This window comes from Nannobrachium achirus, assembly GCF_963921795.1.
Source record: "Nannobrachium achirus genome assembly, chromosome: 14".
NCBI lineage: Eukaryota > Metazoa > Chordata > Actinopteri > Myctophiformes > Myctophidae > Nannobrachium > Nannobrachium achirus.
This window is the reverse complement of record NC_137821.1, coordinates 29,667,952-29,686,493: the sequence shown is the minus strand read 5'-3', so window position 1 is coordinate 29,686,493 and position 18,542 is coordinate 29,667,952. Positions and strand designations below refer to the sequence as shown.

The following is an 18,542-nucleotide window of genomic DNA, read 5'->3' as shown; positions in this document are numbered from 1 at the left end:
ACGCACGCACACACACACACACACACACACACACACACACACACACACACACACACACACACACACACACACACACACACACACACACACACACACACACACACACACACACACACACACACACTAAGCTTGTGAATTAAACCTGCTGTCTGTAACCTTTTACATTCTATTTAAAAATATATAAAAATCAAATACATTTATATTATATACCAATATACTATACAGTCAGAGATGGCCACAAAATTAAAAGAAAATGTATTTTTTGGGGGGGAGAAAATCGAAATACTTGGTCAGTACTTGGTCTAATATACTGACCAGTCACCAATATATTATCCTGGTGTATCCTGGTAAGTATTTCACATAGTATTTTTAATTTGTATTTCAAATACTTATTTGTAATTTGTGCCCATCTCTGTGTACAGTATACTGTGTATATAAATTTGATAATTGAAGCATGGTTGACAAGAGAGGTTCAGGTTCAGGAGGATCACAAACCTAAAGATTCTGACGCATACACAAACTGTATGATTACATTTTAGCATACAAGTATTGTCGGAGAGGCTTATTATTGTCGGTTTCTGCCGACAGTGCTGGAGTCCAACCCTGTTTCAATACGCTAGACCCCTGGGTGATGGATTTCTGAGGTGGAGTGCAACACCTACCATCAGCTCCCAGTATTTACCACACGATTTGCCGCACCCCAGCCGTGCTACTCATACACTGTGAGTTGGTGGTGCCCCGGGATCGAACCCGTATACTCAATTTGAATACAGATTTAAACAAAAACGTATGATAACCTTTACCTTTACCTTACCGATCACGGTAATTCGCCCGATAGGATATCAGTGGTTCTCAACCTGTGGGTCGGGACACCCAGATGATTAACTTAACGTGCAACCTTGTTTTCTCACTCAACAGTAAACAAACCAACATAACGTTTAAGTGTATCTGCACATTTCTAAAGTAACAATTTAAGGACTTTTTAATACCTCTAAAATGACAAATTAAACATTGGCCAAATTGTCAAATATTAGAGGCAGGAATTGTGAAAATAGCCCAACGCGAGGCGTTGTGAGCATGTAGATCGGCTGTTTTCACAATAGAACCACCGTGTTATACAAAATGTAATGCCTCAACTCTTAGTGCTCGTCAGGGTGGGGGGGTCCCCAGTTAAAATATGATTATTTTGGGGGTCGTGGCCTGAAAAGGTTGAGAACCACTGATCTAAATGTAAGGGTTAGTTCTGGATAACAGAAACGGTATGCTAACTTTTGTGTTGTTAATCATACTGTATGTATTCATTGTGCGTGTGTGTGTGTGTGTGTGTGTGTGTATGTGTACTGTAGATTCGCTGGCTCCCACCTGCAGATGGAACTCCTCAGGGATGGAAGTCCAGGCAGTTCTGCTGAAGTATGTGTGAGTAATGACACGCACGCACATGCACTGTCTCTGCTCCTGCTATGACAAAGAGGTATACATTGCACCATGCTGTGCAAATTCCTCAGTAAATGTTATGACACATGGCGTAAACAGCCACAGAAATGTTCCTAAACATTGGTCAGGACTAACGCACGCCGTGCTACAACCTTCACGTGCGTTAACAACAATCCAAGCCCAACAACCAACAATCCCTCGCGGCGGCAGATTATATCGTTGCCCATAGGCTTATATAGTCTTCACTCAGGCTACTGACGGACTCGGCCAACTAATTAGATTTGACCACGTTTCTGTTGGTCGACTTCAAAGACACACACACACACACACACACACACACACACGCATGTACACACACGTCTTTAACATGAAACAGACAAATTAGCCCATAAGAACTACGAGACAGGAGCGATTAGTCCAAAGCATCATCGGGGCTCTGAGGCAATCAAAACACCCCACCCACTCGTCCCTCGTCAGGGAGATAAAAGGTGCAGTTTAAATGAGAAACGAACGCGAACCGCTGCTTTTTCCCGCCAGCTCGGGTCACGGAGTGCAGCGAAGTCGACGGCTCCCATTGATGTCGCGGTCTTGCTCTTGACGCGAGGCATCAAAGGCAGTGACTCAAACGGAATGGATGAGGAGCCAAGCGGGGGCCAAGTGTTTCATTTTAAAATGGATTGATCAAATCACGCAACCTCATTAGTTGATAGGTGTGGTGTGACGACCATGCCATGGCTATGCTATGTCTTTGTGCAGTTCTCTTATCACTCACGGCTAAGAAAGAAATCATTAGTCTGCTATACTGTAGTTCATGAGGTGAAATCCACAACAAAAGGTGAACATGGAGGCTAGTCATGCCTATTCCCTGATATCTGGATGTACTGTATTCTGAGCCAAACAGGGACTGCATTCTAACATGCACATACAATACATTCTGTATTTACTTTTCTTATTTTAGAGTTGTCAATCATTTGGTACACATTTATCTCCCCAATATAGTCATTATGCCAATTAATTCCTCCCATTGCTTGCCTGCTGTTGTACCCATAGACATAATTAGGTAGATGCCTCGTTGGCCGTACATCAAAGAAACCCCTATATAATGCTGGGCAGCTAACTCCAACTCTATCTGCAGTGGAATCTGAGTTGTAATACAAGTACTGGAGTTCTCGAATTCTGCCCAAACCCGACATTACCCGACCCGACATTTTCGGGCCGGATAGGGCCTAAAATGTATGCTAATTAGTCGGGCCGGGCCTCAGGCTCAACGAAAAAAGAAAGTATTTACTTTTAATTATTACTTTTACGCCGTGATAAAGTTCTCAAATCCTTCCCGAAGCCGACCCTACCCGACCCGGTGTTTTTGGGCCAGGTAGGGCCTTTAATTTAGAATAATCAGTCGGGCCGGGCCAGTTAGGGCAGGGCCTTAACTTAACACATATGGTGCCAACCCCGAGTTTCCCGAGTTTGTATTGGTACCACCGCTGTGCCAACCCCGAGTTTCCAGAGTTTGGGCCGTTTTTGAAGGAAAAAAAAAAAAAAAATCTATTTTTTTTTTTCCAATTTTTTTTTTGGACCTCCAGAAATGTGTTAGGCATGATCGCGATCGCGAAATTGCATGTTTAACCCCCATACCAACCCACCCATTCTTTCAAACATGGCAGCCATGTTTGTTTACATCTGAAGAAAACATAATGGCTGATAAATCATGAATGCCTGAACGGATTTCCAAGCGGATTTTTTTGTTTGAAAGCTGTGAACAGTGGGCACACACGTGGTGCATCATCTAGGCATGGGCGTGCACGATCCGTGCACTATAAATTACATGGAAGTCTATGGAGACCATGGCATCGTGGGACATTGAAGAGAAAAAATCATGGCACCAAAAAAGTTAACTCTGACAAGTACTGCCCCTGAGGCTAAAACCTTTTTCTTGTTTTATAACCATTACTGTTCATATCCATGTAATTCATTTAGCATAAATACATCTCTGACATTTCTAACAAACAAAACTGCGTAAAAATTGGTTGAGCATTCAGTGAGTTATGATGATTTTAACAGTGGGGAAACCTCCTGCTTTCACTCAAAATATGGGCGGCCGTGATGGGGAAATCCCCCTAAGGCAAACGCCGATAAGACAAAATGCAACAGAGTAGCCTCCTTTTGTTATGGTGAAATGAATAAAGAATTTTGAGCAATGCAATGGTTATATGTCACAGTTATTGTCCACGACATTGCAAGCGGCGCGAAGGCCAGCGGACCTTGGTCCTGCTCTTCGCGCCCGAGCGCCGCAGGCGCGAGTGCGCGCAAAGAGCGGGCCGGCCGCACGAGTTACGAAGCCGTGGTGAATGCAATCGTTATATTTATGCCCAGGCCGTAAGGCCTGGGCAAGCGCACGATAAACGCATGAATGGGATCATGAAACGCGATGCAGGTGAGCTCACATTTCACCATAACAAAAGGAGGTTTAGTACATTAGTTTGCCTTATCGGCGTTTGCCTTATCGGCGTTTGCCTTATCAGGACGTGCCCGGCCGTGATGACGCATGGCTCCAGTGAACCGCAGTGGCCAATGGGGCATCTAGGTTTATATGTGGATGGTTGTACCCTACTGGCCCCCTCCCCCCACCGGGAGGACGTAGAGCCTTTGTTCTCCGCTCAACATTCCCTGCTGACAGGTGCTGCCACAGCCCGTAGGAGTACTTACTGTACGCCACGGTGACAAATATCACCCTCCCCATCCAGCTTCCCTCAGTTGTGTTCGTATAGACATTCAGCAAAGCCGGATGCATCGTGATAATAATAATAATGGATAGCATTTTTTTTGCGAACTCAGTACAGTCGATGCCAGCGTCCTCATTTCGCACATTCACACACCAATGGTGGCAAGCTAACACCGACCGACTCATTGGAGGCAATGTGGGGTTCAGTGTCTTGCCCAAGGTCACTTCAACATGTGGACAGTAGGAGCCGGGATTCAAACCACCGACCCATGGATCATTGGACAACCTGCTCTACCTCCTGAGCCACAGCCGCCGCCATAGATTCAAACCCCATAGACTCCACAGTGGTGGGCAGGTACTTTACCCCTGGCCCTGTGCCACTCAAGCACCCAATGAAATGCAGCCTCTGATTGGTTACTGTAGTTGACTACCTAAAATACAGGCAGCTGCTAGCAAAAGAGCAATAGCGCTAGGTTAATGAGTTGTGAGTTAACATTATTGGAATAAAAACAGACATACTGTAAGCAGAAAGTATAGCAGAACTAGACTCAATTGAACAAGAGCCAGGTTACTGTATTTCATCAAGTGAAAGATAAACTATGCTGGCAAAGTGAAATACTTCTTTTAATCTTAAGATGCTATTTTAGGGTTCCCACCTTATTATACATGAAAGATGAAACGAAAGAGTTGGAGCAAGAGGCAGAGGGTGCACAGCCAGTTAAAACATATAGTATATACTTAATTGACGGGGTGTCTTAGGGGTCTGTCATTGGTCCCTTCCTTTTTTCCCTCAACACCAAATCTCTCTTCTCCAAAAATAGTTGCATTGTGGTGTGTTGTGAGCTTGTGAGCTTTTTGAAAAAGGTTTGTCTATTATAACATGCCCAGAATAGGGATGCTAGCGTTCATGTGGTTAAACGAACATTGATTTGACGAGGAGCCTCCACAAAACGCAATGAACCTACGCGCTGTGTCTCATCCCCACACTGCAGCCGTATGTGCAGCCCCGGGCACGATATCATTTTCACTAAACTTTTATCAGTCATTATCACTGTCGTAAACAGAGGGCCTCTGATAAGGGCGAGGAACAAGCATAACAGAGCAGCTTAAGAGAGCAGAGCAGCACATGGGCTCTGCCCTGCAGTTCAGACAAACGGGGCACTGTTGTGCTTTGCGGAGCACGACGCAAAAACCCACAAAGCAAGGCGAATCCCGTCCCAGTCTGTCTGTCTGTGTGTGTGTGTGTGTGTGTGTGTGTGTATGCATGTTTGCTTAATCGGAGTGTATGTGTGTACGCGTATACAGAAAGGGTCTTCAACAGTGGGTCCGGGACCACTAGGGGGTCCTCAGAGTTACTACAAGGGGGCCGCCAAATCTTTGTGTGATAGAAAAACTTTTTTCTCCTTTTTTATATTAACCATTTGAACCCTAGTGTCCATATTCTGAGAACGTTAGCCAAAAATAGCAAGCTCGCTTGTAGATCGGCTATTTTCAGCGAAGAGCTTTGGTGTAGACGGGAAAAAGAGCAGACTAAGTACAGAGTGAAAGATCAAGTTCATTAGGTAATGACGGCTCAAGAGGTTAAATATCTGAAAACACAAATTGACATGAACCCAAAATACACTGATGATCGTTGCTGTCAAACCATGAAACTATATGGAATCTATGAAAAGGTTGTGGGAGTCCCTGCTTCATCTCTCTCTCATATGGGGGTCCTTGGCCTGAAAACGTTGAAGACCCCTGGCGTATATACAGTATTATGTGCTCGGCGCCAGTCACACAGACACAGTCACTAATACCATCCATCCATCCCACGACAGGGGGGAACATGTTCCCGCGACCCCCCCCCCCCAGGAAGCCAACAGGGAGTCGTCGTGGCGAGGGGGGACTTGGAGGGATGTGTGGGGGTACGGTGTTGATTGGTGCGAACCCTGTAGCTTTAAACCCAGCCCCCCCCCCCCCCTTTCCATCATCTCCTTGTCTATTTTCAGAATGGGAGGGGGGGCGAGGGGATTGGTGAAGCAGGGAAGCGATAAAACAAATAATTGCAGCATTTGTTTATTTTTCAAGAACTTTGGGGGGGCTGTGTTAGTGGTGGGGGGACGGACGAGGAAGGGAGTTGTAGGGGTGGAGGAGGAAGGGAGTGAAAGTATGGGACGGGGGGGAGGTGGAGGAGGAGAAAGGAGGGGGAGGGGTTAGAAGGGAATAATTACTCCTATCAAACCGAGGAAGTCATATGTTGGGTCAGGCTGCCCCAGTGGATATTGCCCCCCCCCCCTTCATGTAGCGACAACACCACCCACATCCGGGCCGCCCCATGGGGGCTGTGGGTTTTCGGGAAACAACCGAGGTGAGATTTTAAGACGCCCACCCCGAGATATAGGCAATTATGCTAAACACAGGCACATGTAACTAATAATATACGGTACTTTCCCACACACAAAAATAATGCAGCGCTAATGCAGTATGCTCTGCACACAGCCCGCCGCGTAATAACTGCTCCAACTACGCAGATAGACACACACACACACGGCAAGCGTGACATACGGCCACGCAAGTGTGCAAAGGCATTCAGAGAATGGTATGGGCCCAGTGAAGCTTAGTGCCCTCGTATCATATAATGCCATCCATCTCCTACTGTCCATCTGGATAACTGGATAACTGGATTATAGCTTGACAGCATGTTTGTCCCTGCCTTTGTTCAATTGTCAGTACCAGTGGGTCTTCGATACACTTTATCGTACATATGAATGAACCCAGTCTGGTCCTAAACACGGATACTTACTCAAATGTTTTGAAATGGACTGGGACCGGGGTGTTGTCTGCCTCGCAGGCCCATTGTGAAACTGTTGGCCGCGAGCTGGTGGCGAGTGTAACTCACTCAACACGACAAGAATAAACTTGATCTCAAGTGGTTGAGGAAGAGTTGCTGTGCATTGCACCAGGTTTATATGCCACCGTGTCTGCAGCTAGTTAGTTGTCTGCCGACTGCTCCGTTTGATCCAGTGGTTCTCAACCCGCGGGCCGGGGGCCCACTGGTGGGCCGCGGGAATTGCAAGTGGCCCCCCCAAATAATTGGCACAGTTTAAGGATATTATACATTAATATTCAAAAGTGATACTAATACATAAGAACCTAAAAGTGTACTACGTTAGTTCCATTGATCCCAGGTGGATTTGATTGATCATCATTAAAGGACAACTTCACCACTTTTCAACCCATCTTCATATAATTGGTCCACACTAATGTTCATGATATAATAGCACAAAAAGAATAATCTACACGGTTTGTGTCTCATAGGAGGGCTGTGGGCAGTTCAGAAACCTGTCTACCAGTGACATCATCGATGGGGAATCCAAGCTAATAGAAACTGCTTTCTATTCCTGAAAAGTTACCATAATGATAATAAAAATCTAAATATATATTTTTAAATCTGCCTAACAATGATGTCACTGGTAGACAGGTTTCTGTGCTATTTTATCATGAACATTAGTGAGGACCAATTATATGAAGATAGGTTGGTGAAGTCGTCCTTTACATCCGGCGCACCCACCTGACCACTTAACGTGGTCAACATTTCCAAGTGGTTCGTGAATCCAGAAAAAGTCGGTTTGAATCCACAAAGGGCATGGTTTGACATTGTTGCCATTCCCGCGCCGAAGTAGCCTAGTCATGCTAAAGCAATGTTCCCGGCTTCTCTGCAAAACGGGGCTTCCAAAACAGCTGTGAAGCTCTGCAGTCATGAGAAGCTTGTGGTCAGTCAGCGGTCGTCTAGGCATTCGACAGAGGGGCTACATTCACGCGCCGGGTATGCAGCTTGCCTCAGGAAGCATAACTGTGGGGGACGGATTATGTTTTTGTGTGCATGCATTGTGTGTATAAACACAAGCCTTTTTATTACATGCTGGCCGTGTGTGTGTGTGTGTGTGTGTGTGTGTGTGTGTGTGTGTGTGTGTGTGTGTGTGTGTGTGTGTGTGTGTGTGTGTGTGTGTGTGTGTGTGTGTGTGTGTGTGTGTGTGTGTGTGTGTGTGTGTGTGTGTGTGTGTGTGTGTGTGTGTGTGCGCGCGCGCGCGCGTGTGCGTGTTTGTGAACACCTGAAATGAGATAGTGTTCAGGGTTTCTTTGCTCAGTGCAGGTGCTTGCCGCTCGGTGACCTTTATTAATCACCTGCCGTTACTCCTGTCAATGGAACGGCCATTTTGAAAAGTTCCAAGGCAATCTTAACCACCACATGCCAACAGGTTACATGGCTTGTTGGGCTCCATTTCTCTGTAGTATATAGTATGTTTTTTTCCCTACCCATTTTAATAATTGAATGTAGTTTTCTGGGAGTTTTTTGTACATTTTAATAATGAAGTCTTCATTCGTAGTCGAGTGCATCCAGCACAGGGTTCATTCAAACACAGGATAAAAGTAGACACAAATGCCTGCTGAACTGCAGGGAAGGTAATCCGGATTTTCCATCTGACAAGACATGGTGGGGGGGCTGTGTGTGTGTGTGTGTGTGTGTGTGTGTGTGTGTGTGTGTGTGTGTGTGTGTGTGTGTGTGTGTGTGTGTGTGTGTGTGTGTGTGTGTGTGTGTGTGTGTGTGTGTGTGTGTGTGTGTGTGTGTGTGTGTGTGTGTGTGTGTTGTCTGGCTGCTTGCCCTGGGGGGCTTATTGGCCAATAGCTTGACAAAGCCACTGGTTCCTGTGTAACTTTGGTCTAACTCCCACCAGGGAGTGGGGGGCCAACCCCAGCTGAGGCCCTGTCTAATAAGGAAGTGAGACTTTATTTTCACCCCCCACTGACACACGCACGCACGCCCGCGCACACACACACGCACGCATGCACACGCGCGCGCACACACACCGGTAGTGAGCCGCAGCTGTATGGCCACAGTGGCCTTGTCCCTATGCAAGGTTTCAGCAATAAGCGCACATGTCAACAGCTGCATTCACCTCGCTGATATGTGGTATGTGTGTCTGGAACTAAAGGCTTTTCATTGGATTAAAAGAGGAATTGCCCTGGCCTTTTTCTTTCATGGCCACGCAGTACAGGTAAAGGTCTTAACGATAACGAAGGTCTCAAGCGTTAATACAATCGGCATCTATACCAAAGCACCCTCGGATATGGAATGAAACATACAATTATACTGTATGTATTCCATTTTGGAAAATTAGAAAAAAGATGTGCTCAAAAAACGAACAATGAAGTCAAACTCATGGTCGCTAACAAAGAAGAGCACTACCCCCTTTTTCACATCAAGGAACATTATTTATTCGGCATTTGAGCCAAGGACCACCATTTGATGAGATTTAACGTCTCAGACCAAAGCCGTAGGATATTTTGTTATCGTTGGATATCGTTGGATTTTGCACACAATTCCATGCTGTATTTGTCGGTACCATAGGAGAGATAAAACAGGCAAACTTCTTCTACATTCTCTAATGGTGTAGACTTCTTGTAAATTAAGTAATGCAGATGTTTAGCAATAATTTAACTCTCGAGAGTCCATTTGGTTTCATTTTACACGCAATAGTTAAAGATCTATAAGGGTCCATTTGTTTACCAACTCTCCATCATTTAGCTGGGGACCGCCTGGAACCCCCTCAGGGACCACTGGTGGTCCCCAGACCACTGGTTGAAAACCCCTGCACTACCTTATTGGATCCTCCACATTTACAGTGTACATCAATGGTGCAACATCACTGGTAATGTTTGCTTGTTGATGCTAAAAGATAAACAGTGCTCACATTCATGAGAAACAAAGACTTCCCTCCCCTTCTCAAACAGCCCTTGTTTACCTATCTCACATTATGCCACCAGGCCCGAGTTTAGGATGTAACACATTAAGCCTGAAAATCACTAAAACTTTGTCTAATCCGTGCAGACTTGTTCAATGATCAGCCCAATCTTTAACCTTGGCCGTTCAGCCAGAACAAATGCGACGTTGTGGAAGTATGCATGGCGTCATCCTAGCCGAGCGGCTATGCACCACATTGATTCCCTCATCCTTGATTGAACGTGCAATCAGGCATTAGCTAGCCCAGCCGTGTCCAGGCATGTTACTGTCAATTAATGCATGTTCTCTGATCAGGCAACTCCACTCGGTTTGTTCTGTCTTTGCTTTCTGTTTCTCAAGGCCATGTTGGCTTTTCTGATTGTTTATTGTTTCAAAGAGGGTCTTCCCATTGAAGGTTTCCAAAAGACGTTTATTTTTGGCAACACATCTGGGGGCCGCGGGTTGAAGGCTTGACCTCTCTCATTGGTTCGCTGGGTGGAGGCCGGGGAGTTTGGGAGTCATGGGATCGGGAGCTTCTTGGAGGAAGTGCATAAGATGTTGTTTGTTATGGCACTTTGCAAAGCCAACGGCTGCTCTCGCCCAGATGGGTTGTAAATTACACTGTTATTTTTACATTATGTGTTGACTGTTAAAACATTCGCCGACAAATCATAGACAAACGATTACTAGCGTCTCTGTTAACTCCATCTTGTCCTCATGGGCAGGGGTGTTGCACCAAATTCTGGGCCCTGGGTACTTAAACTATTGAAAAATAGCAGATATACAAGCTCACAGCGCGGCACTGAGTGCCGCGCTGCGAGCTTGTAGTCTTTAAATATTTAAAATCCTAAGGTTTCTATGTCAGTGGTGCTCAAACCTTTTCATGCAAAGGACCCCCAAAATTATATGTATTTGGCCACGGACCCCCATCTCAACATATTTAGTTCCAGGGATCCCCCCCCAGAAGCAAAATTTGAGTTACAAATGTTCGCATTAAAAAAGACAAAGATATATTCAAAGATTTTCACACATTTTCACAACTTTAAAAAAATAGCAGATCTACAAGCTCGCAGCGCGGCACTCTGTGTCGCGCTGTGAGCTTGTATATCTGCTATTTTTCAATAGCTAAAGCAGTCCCACTCCCCCCCCCCCCCCCCCCCCCCCCCCTTGTGACGCCCCTGGTAAACCACTCCCTAAACCCCATTTCCTGTGTACTCCAGGTTCTTGATGTGTGATGGCGGCCGTGGCCGGCCGTGATGGGCGTTGCTGACTGTCTCTCGGGTCCAAATAGAAAGCCAGGAGGATCAACCTGACCCTCGACTCCCTGAGCAGTGGACCGTCGGTGAGTTCACCGTCAAATGCCCTCAAGTGAGCTAACTTCAGTGTTGCCAGGTCTTAATTATTAAACAATTTTACCCGAGGTTTACAATTTATCCTATTTCAGGAGACGATCACTAGGTTTAGGTATACTTTATTAGACAAGAATGGAGGCAGCAGGCAAGCATCACACAGCATGAACATACAGTGAGCATTACTATAGTGAGCATTACTATAAAGCATAATATCTATAGCTATGACCTACCTAAGTACCGGTAAGAGCATTAGATTGGCATGGATTCTGCCCTCGGGCCATTTCTCGCTGTCCCCCGATCCCCATGTTGCCATGAGTATCGAGGGCATAATCTTATTACAGCGAGCTATGGCCCGAGACCCCCCACGGGGGTCTGAAGCAGAACCTACGGTGGCGCTGGGGTGGTGACGGGGCAGCAGCTAGCGCAACATGAATGACCTACTGGCAGACCTACCTAAAAGGACCCTGGGAAGGGGCGGGACCCAGTGTCCCGGCCCCCGCAGCGGCGCGCGCACCATGTGATCGTCAACCGAACTAGCTTTGTCCCTCCGGATCCGTCGCACTATTTAAGCAAAACAAAAGAAAAAAAAAGATTACTGGTGTAAATATGTAATTTCACAAAAATAGCTTCTTGATTGTCAATCTGGGAACCCATCGTCAAAGAAAAGGGAAAAACGGCGCCCTCTCTGTTTTGTTTCTTTTCCATTCATCTGTTCTTGAGAGATTACTTGATTGTAAGCAACGGCCTCCTTTGAGAAGCCTATACACACATACTTTGTGCAGAAAGGGGGACAGAAACATTTGTATAATGTCAAATAGGCTACAAGTACAGTAATTGTTCAAACTTGTAGGTAGGCCCTATAATCATTATAATTGAGATCTGTAATTATTAATCGGCATGGAAACGGAATGCCATATTCAGTCATCAGTGTCGCATTATAATGTCATTCTGTGACAAGGTATTTAATTTGCTGTATACATTTTTATTCTTTTTCCAAAATACCCAAAACGTCTAAAAAAAATGGCCCTCTTTTTCCGTGACAGATTCACGGGAGTGTGGAAGTTGATGGGGCTGGGGCATTCGTTTTCTTATGTAGGTTTACTGCGGTCAAAGACTGAACTGTACGTGTAAATTTGGCACGTTTACCACCCACCATCTTCACACCCTCTGATGGAGAGCGGCAGCCGCGCTTGCTCCCGTGGGGGCACGCATGCACATCATGCATCAAGCACATGATTGGATGGAAAGACACAACTTGAGTCTTTAAATGACTTTCCCCTCTAAATACACATACTGTACACATGGTGTGTATACATATCGTCGTTGTCGGGTGGAAACCTTGTATCTCTCAAGTTTCAAATGTGTATGTTCTTTCGCAAAGTAAAGCCCTGCTTCATCATACAAGGCCGTCGCACAAAAGTAGTGAAAACAGCAGATCTACAAGCACACAACGCCTCGCGGTGTGAGGCGTTGTGTGCTTGTAGATCGGCTGTTTTCACTAGTTTAAATTTTTAAAATGATAAATGCCAAACGAACGGTTTTGGACATTAAAGGTTTTCACCCGACAATGACGATATATACAGGTACATATATCTAGAATCAGATTTCTAATTATAACATTTTTATGTGTAAAAACGTAAAGGCAAACAGGATCCAGCATCAGCAGGGCTGGGAATTTTTGAGAAATGGCAAAATGTTCATACGTTCGGTAATTTTTGCCATTATTGATCATGCGCACAATCCCGCACATCGTACAGAGGGTAAAATTATGGTACGAATGCGATAATTATACACTTGGCAGCACTCGCCGACTTCATGGCCCTGCGCTGCTTATAAGCTGGGCCAACATGTACATCACACCTGGTTCTGGGGGTGCGACCACATCCTTTGATTTGACAGTGTAGGTTTGCAGAAAGAAAACCCAGCGGAGGCTTTTGGGAGACGCCGTCGCTCGAGCTGCCAAAGATATCCGCCCCGAATGGATTTGAAAGCTTGTGGCCATATTGACACTGTGTCGGTTTTCATGTGCGTATGTTTTCACTCCACACCGAAGAGATTTGGAAAACAAAGTCTCGTCAGATATTTGTGTGGGATGAAAAGGGGGATTTGTGTGTGGTCTCAGTGTTAATGATACATTATAAGTTAGGGAGATTGGGTGAGAAAGTGGGAAACGTTTGTTTGTTTGTTTTTTTTGTCACAGATTATTTTTTACTTCTATGGAGGCAACTCTATAACAGCTTGTGTACAGTAACAGTTGTATATACAGTAGTGTGTGTGTGTGTGTGTGTGTGTGTGTGTGTGTGTGTGTGTGTGTGTGTGTGTGTGTGTGTGTGTGTGTGTGTGTGTGTGTGTGTGTGGTTTTACTCCAGTTTCATCATCCCCTGTGTTTTCATTAGTGTACATGGTTGGGGTGCTGTGGCTATGGTAACCTCTCTCTCTCTCTCTCTCTCTCTCTCTCTCTCTCTCTCTCTCTCTCTCTCTCTCTCTCTCTCTCTCTCTCTCTCTCTCTCTCTCTCTCAGGCAGCAGCAGGCTCATTGGCCTCAGGAAATTCTAGACCCCTGTCTCCATCACACATCGAACCCCCCCCCCCCTCTCCCTGAAACCCGATCCCATTTTTATACTGTTACATATTCAAGAATTACTAGCGGTGCTTTGGCTACACTCTATGGTGCCTGTCTAAGGTTACCTATGTGAAAGGTACTGGACATGCATGACAACAAGGTACAAACACCACCGTGTCTTATTTTGCTTAAAAGCTACAATCCGTAACCCGTTAATCCATAATCCGTTATGTCAGTTGTCTCACTCTACCGTTCAGAGAGAGGTAGTTGCAATGATGTCTGAACTGTAGCAGAGATGCCGGCTCCTCTATTGTCCAGTCCGGTGTGCCGTCTGTATTTACATTGTCAACCAGTAGGTGCACCCGACCGACACAGGCGTCAATATTTCTCAGTGGAGGAGTTGGGAGAACGACCCCACCAACCACTGCAGATGTAGTAGTTGGTTGTATTGTGTTAGCATAGTCTGCCATACAGATTTGTAATAAGTCTCGGATTGTAGCTTTAAACGCAAGCAAAAGACCGCCAACAACTGTCTGTTGATTGTATTAGAGGTTTTGCCAAGAGAACGGGACAAATCAATGCTGCCGTTTTTCAGAAGGTCCCTGTGCAGGAGTGTAGCCAAAGTGCTACCCGATAATGTTATTCTATGATTATAATTATTACTATTCTGTATATCATCCATATTAATGTTATGATTATTAAATACATGTTGACGCATGACTGCAAAAAAAAACTAAAAAAAAAAAAACTAAACAAAAACAATGCTGTACATTTTTAGATATTTTAAAGAAATACAAAAAGGTATTTTTGTAATCAAGCCAATGTTTGAAATGGTTCTGTTTGATGGGTTGATGTTGTGCTAAAGTGTGTGAGGACCTTGTTTGAAAACCTCAACCTTTCCTACAGTCTTTTATTTTTATTTTGATGGTATATTGGTGCCATTATAAAATGGACAGTTGCTCTGCTATACCAAAGCAGTCCTTTTTTGTTTGCCATGGTCTTTTCTTCACATTAAGTGGATTTGGGTTTTGATCATGTGTCTCCCGAGGCATCTATTCCTGAAGAAGCAATGTATTGCCAAATGTACTGTTGTTTTAACCGGTGTGCATTTTCTTTTTCAAACAACGAGCAGCGATGCCGCCTTTCCAGGTCAGAACTAGCAAATCCGTGCCCTTAATATCGGTAACGCCAACACACCCGAAACAGCTAGTTGTCATGTTGAACTCTGTGGCATTTTTAATGTAATGAAACTCTTCAAAGCTGGCGGAGGAGACAAGCTCACGCGCAGACATTGACAGGAGTAAGCCATCGCCGATGCAAGTAGAGTGATCCCAAAGACTGCAATGCACGACAAACTAAAGCCTTGCTATTATTAGGAAATGGTTCCTTCATTGTGTAGCAGAGGACTTCAACAGAGTGTAGACAAACAAAAGACCAAAGGCATTTTTTCCCCTTACACTGGAGAGCTATCTAGACTAGTGGAATTATTTCCATTTCTTGACTGCTTTGTACTCCTCAATCTGAATTCTTATGAAGTGTCGTGTGACTATTTTATTATTATTTGTTGTGCTGCATGTCTCTTTTGGTGTCACTCCAAAGAGTATCAGCATCTGAAAGGATATTCATTTTAAGCATTCTCTTTTGTCTATTTTTAGGGAAACAATGTGATTCAGTCTGCTTTTGTAAAATATGAATTTATAGTAATTATTGGAGTGAAACTAATAATATTTTGTAATCCTAGTGTTTTTCTGGACCTGCAATAAGTTTCTTTTGCTATATGACACACACTACTACGATATTTCAACATTTTAAAGCCAAATGCTGCATTTCCAAACAGGACAAATGAAATCATGTCCTGTGGTTTTATCATCTGGCCCAAAGGTTGGATCACATTTCACGGTGATGTGATGGCAATCACAAAATGAACTAAGAAACATGAACCCCATGTCTACCATCATTAGACAGGTTGAATTATGTGTTCAGAGTTGTTTAATCAATATGACGAGAACAGAAACGTAATTTCAGTGGATTCATGAAGCAATGTTCCGTTCATTGCGAATGCAATTCTTGAGCAAACTGAGGCACAACGTTTATTAGAACAAATATTTACAGTGTGTTTGTTTGTGTGTGTGAGTGTTTTAAATGGATGTTATGTTAAAAGTCCATGCCCATCATGTAATTCAGTGTAAGTATTATTGTGAGTTTGATTGTGTATATTCATTTGGTAAATTTTGAGAACGTCCTTCTTTGTCCTTTATTTCAACGATCGGAAAACATAATATGTGATTTATGAATACTGTTTTACCTATAGATCCACTGTGAAATCCAGAGAAATGACGTGTTCTTTGAAAGAATGCTGGGAAGTTATTGTGAGACACAGAATATTCAGGAAATTCAAAGCCTGCAAACGTTCCGTCAATGGAAAAATGATATCCCCTTATGGTTTCGATCTGTGAGTACCCTGTGTCTTCTGTGCATGTTCACGGCATGTGTGTGTTCTTTTTTTTTCTCCTTTTCTCAATGCATACTAGGGATGGGACGATATGGAAATGTCATATCACGATTATTGTGACAAAAGAAATCGCGATTTACGATATTATCACGATAATCAAAATCCATTATCCTTGGTCGGACCATTTGCCAAAAAATAGCAGATCTACAAGAGCTTGTAGATCGCCTATTTTTTGGCAAAGACGTTTGAGAGAGTGAAAATAAATATCAATTCTAGAAGGTTTAACTGGTACTGGATATGTAGCTCAGCAAATAAAAGGTGAATTGAACCCAGTGCATGACTGAGGATGATATCACGATAAATGAAATCTCCACGATACGATTATCGTGAATGTTTTTTTATCGCGATATACGATAATATCGCTTATCGTCCCATCCCTAATGCATACATGACTGTTGGTATTTATGTATTTTTGCCACTGTGAGGAGGAACTATATTTCAGTGAATTGCAGAGGTTTGTTTGTTCTGAACCCGCCTCCCCCATCCTCCCTAAAAAAAAGGTGATCAAAAGGTTTTTATGAAAATGAGAGAAGAAAATGTTAAATGAAGACATTTCAGGCCATCAGCCATTAAAGATTGAAATCAATGCTGTTGTCATGACTGCAACTTATTTTCAACAGTTTTTGGTTGGACCCTGAACGGACACAGCAGTGACTGAATGCTGAAGTTACTCCACAAGGACCCCTAAATTAATGTGTATTTGGCCGCGGACCCCCATCTGAAAATAATTTGTGCCAAGGACCCTCATACAAGGTTTATGGTGTTAACATTTTCAAAGAATGTCAAGATTTTTTGAAAATATAAATTAAAGCTGAAAATATACATAGGGCCCTAGGGGTCCCTGGACCCCAATCTGAGCACATCTGTATTAGACCATAGATGGACCCGTAAGGGTCCTCTTGGTTCCATTTGTACACTCTGAGTTATAACCATATAAGGATCCATTTGGTTCCTAACTATCCATCATTTATCTGGGGACCCCCAGGAACCCCCTCAAGGACCAATGGGGGTCCCCGGACCACACCTTGAGAATGTTCTATTAGTTTCCGCCAGGCTGTACGCTGAAGAATAATGCTGCCCTCCACAGGCTGACGATAGTGCTTATATATCTTTACATATAGTCTAGTAGAGAAGATATTTTAGCACTGCTTTGCCTACAAGTTCTGTTTTGTTCTGTTCTGACTTCATTATTGACTATAATGAAAATCCTCTAAAGCCCAGATTGGACAACTCCAATCTGGGCTTTAGAGGCTTTAAACCGTTTAAATTTCAAGGACCCCCTTAACTCTAACGTTATACAAATGGAACCAAATGGACTAACAGGTCCATTTGGTTCCATTTGTATACTATCTGAGTTACAGACCTGTAAGAGTCAACTTAGACCCCCTCAAGGAACCCTGAGGGGTTTATTTTGTCCAGGCTAAGGGAGGGGATCATAGTAACAGAATGGATCGTTACTCAACAAAGCGCCTCCCTTCTCTGGTAATAATAATAATAATACATTTTATTTATAACGCGCTTTACATTCTTGCGAATCTCAAAGTGCTACAAAGGCAAAGAAAATGCATAAAGAAAACAGCACATAAAGGCAATCAGTACATTTACATGGGACTAAAATCAGGGCAAAGACAAAAAACAACTAGAATAATTAAGAAAATGCTTTGGCTAAAAAGAAATGTTTTTAGTCCATTTTTAAAAACATCTCAGGTGTTCTGGGAGAGCATTCCACAGGCTTGGGGCTGTATAGCTGAAAGCCCTGTCGCCCATGGTGCGGAGGTTGGTGTCGAAGACGAGGCATATTTTACTTTTGATCGGTAATGGCTAATTGGCTATATTAAGCCCCATCAATTCTCTGCAAATTGTGACAGCAAGGCAGAAATGTGCAGCAGAAATTAGCAGAGGCTTACATTTTGTACACCTCTTTTGCCTGTCTTGAGGTTTGCCCAAACGGATCAGATGTTGCCGTTTAGAGTGCTGATGACGCTTGCACCAAATCTAAAATAAGAGCGTCGTCTTGACTTCAAAGACATGTAGTGTTGCCGAACAAGTATGCTAGATTTGAAAATAACATGTTTGGACACCGGAGCTACGCTCTACCAATATATTTCTCTATCTACAATCTCACAGATAGTAGATCTGCTATTTTCACCAAATGTTTGCCCCAGAATAGGGACGTCACGGTCAGGCTTAAGCTGT

General features: G+C 44.0%; 1 protein-coding gene across 4 annotated transcripts in view; it reads left to right on the top strand.

Annotated features, from left to right (window-relative positions):
- The window catches only part of LOC308298272 (RNA-binding protein with multiple splicing-like), a 49,440-nt gene extending 35,500 nt beyond the window's left edge, over nucleotides 1–13,940 (top strand). Inside the window, exons 6-8 of one of the 4 annotated variants that reach the window (XM_080741840.1) lie at nucleotides 1,347–1,410; nucleotides 11,141–11,262; nucleotides 13,793–13,940. In XM_080741840.1, coding sequence (XP_080597966.1) covers nucleotides 1,347–1,410; nucleotides 11,141–11,177 — 101 coding nt within the window. In that variant the 3' untranslated portion in view covers nucleotides 11,178–11,262; nucleotides 13,793–13,940. Of the gene's footprint in view, nucleotides 1–1,346; nucleotides 1,417–11,140; nucleotides 11,289–13,792 lie in introns of all 4 variants that reach the window. The other 3 variants (XM_080741839.1, XM_080741838.1, XM_080741837.1) reach the window with 3 other exon arrangements.
- The last annotated feature ends 4,602 nt before the right edge of the window (nucleotides 13,941–18,542 follow it).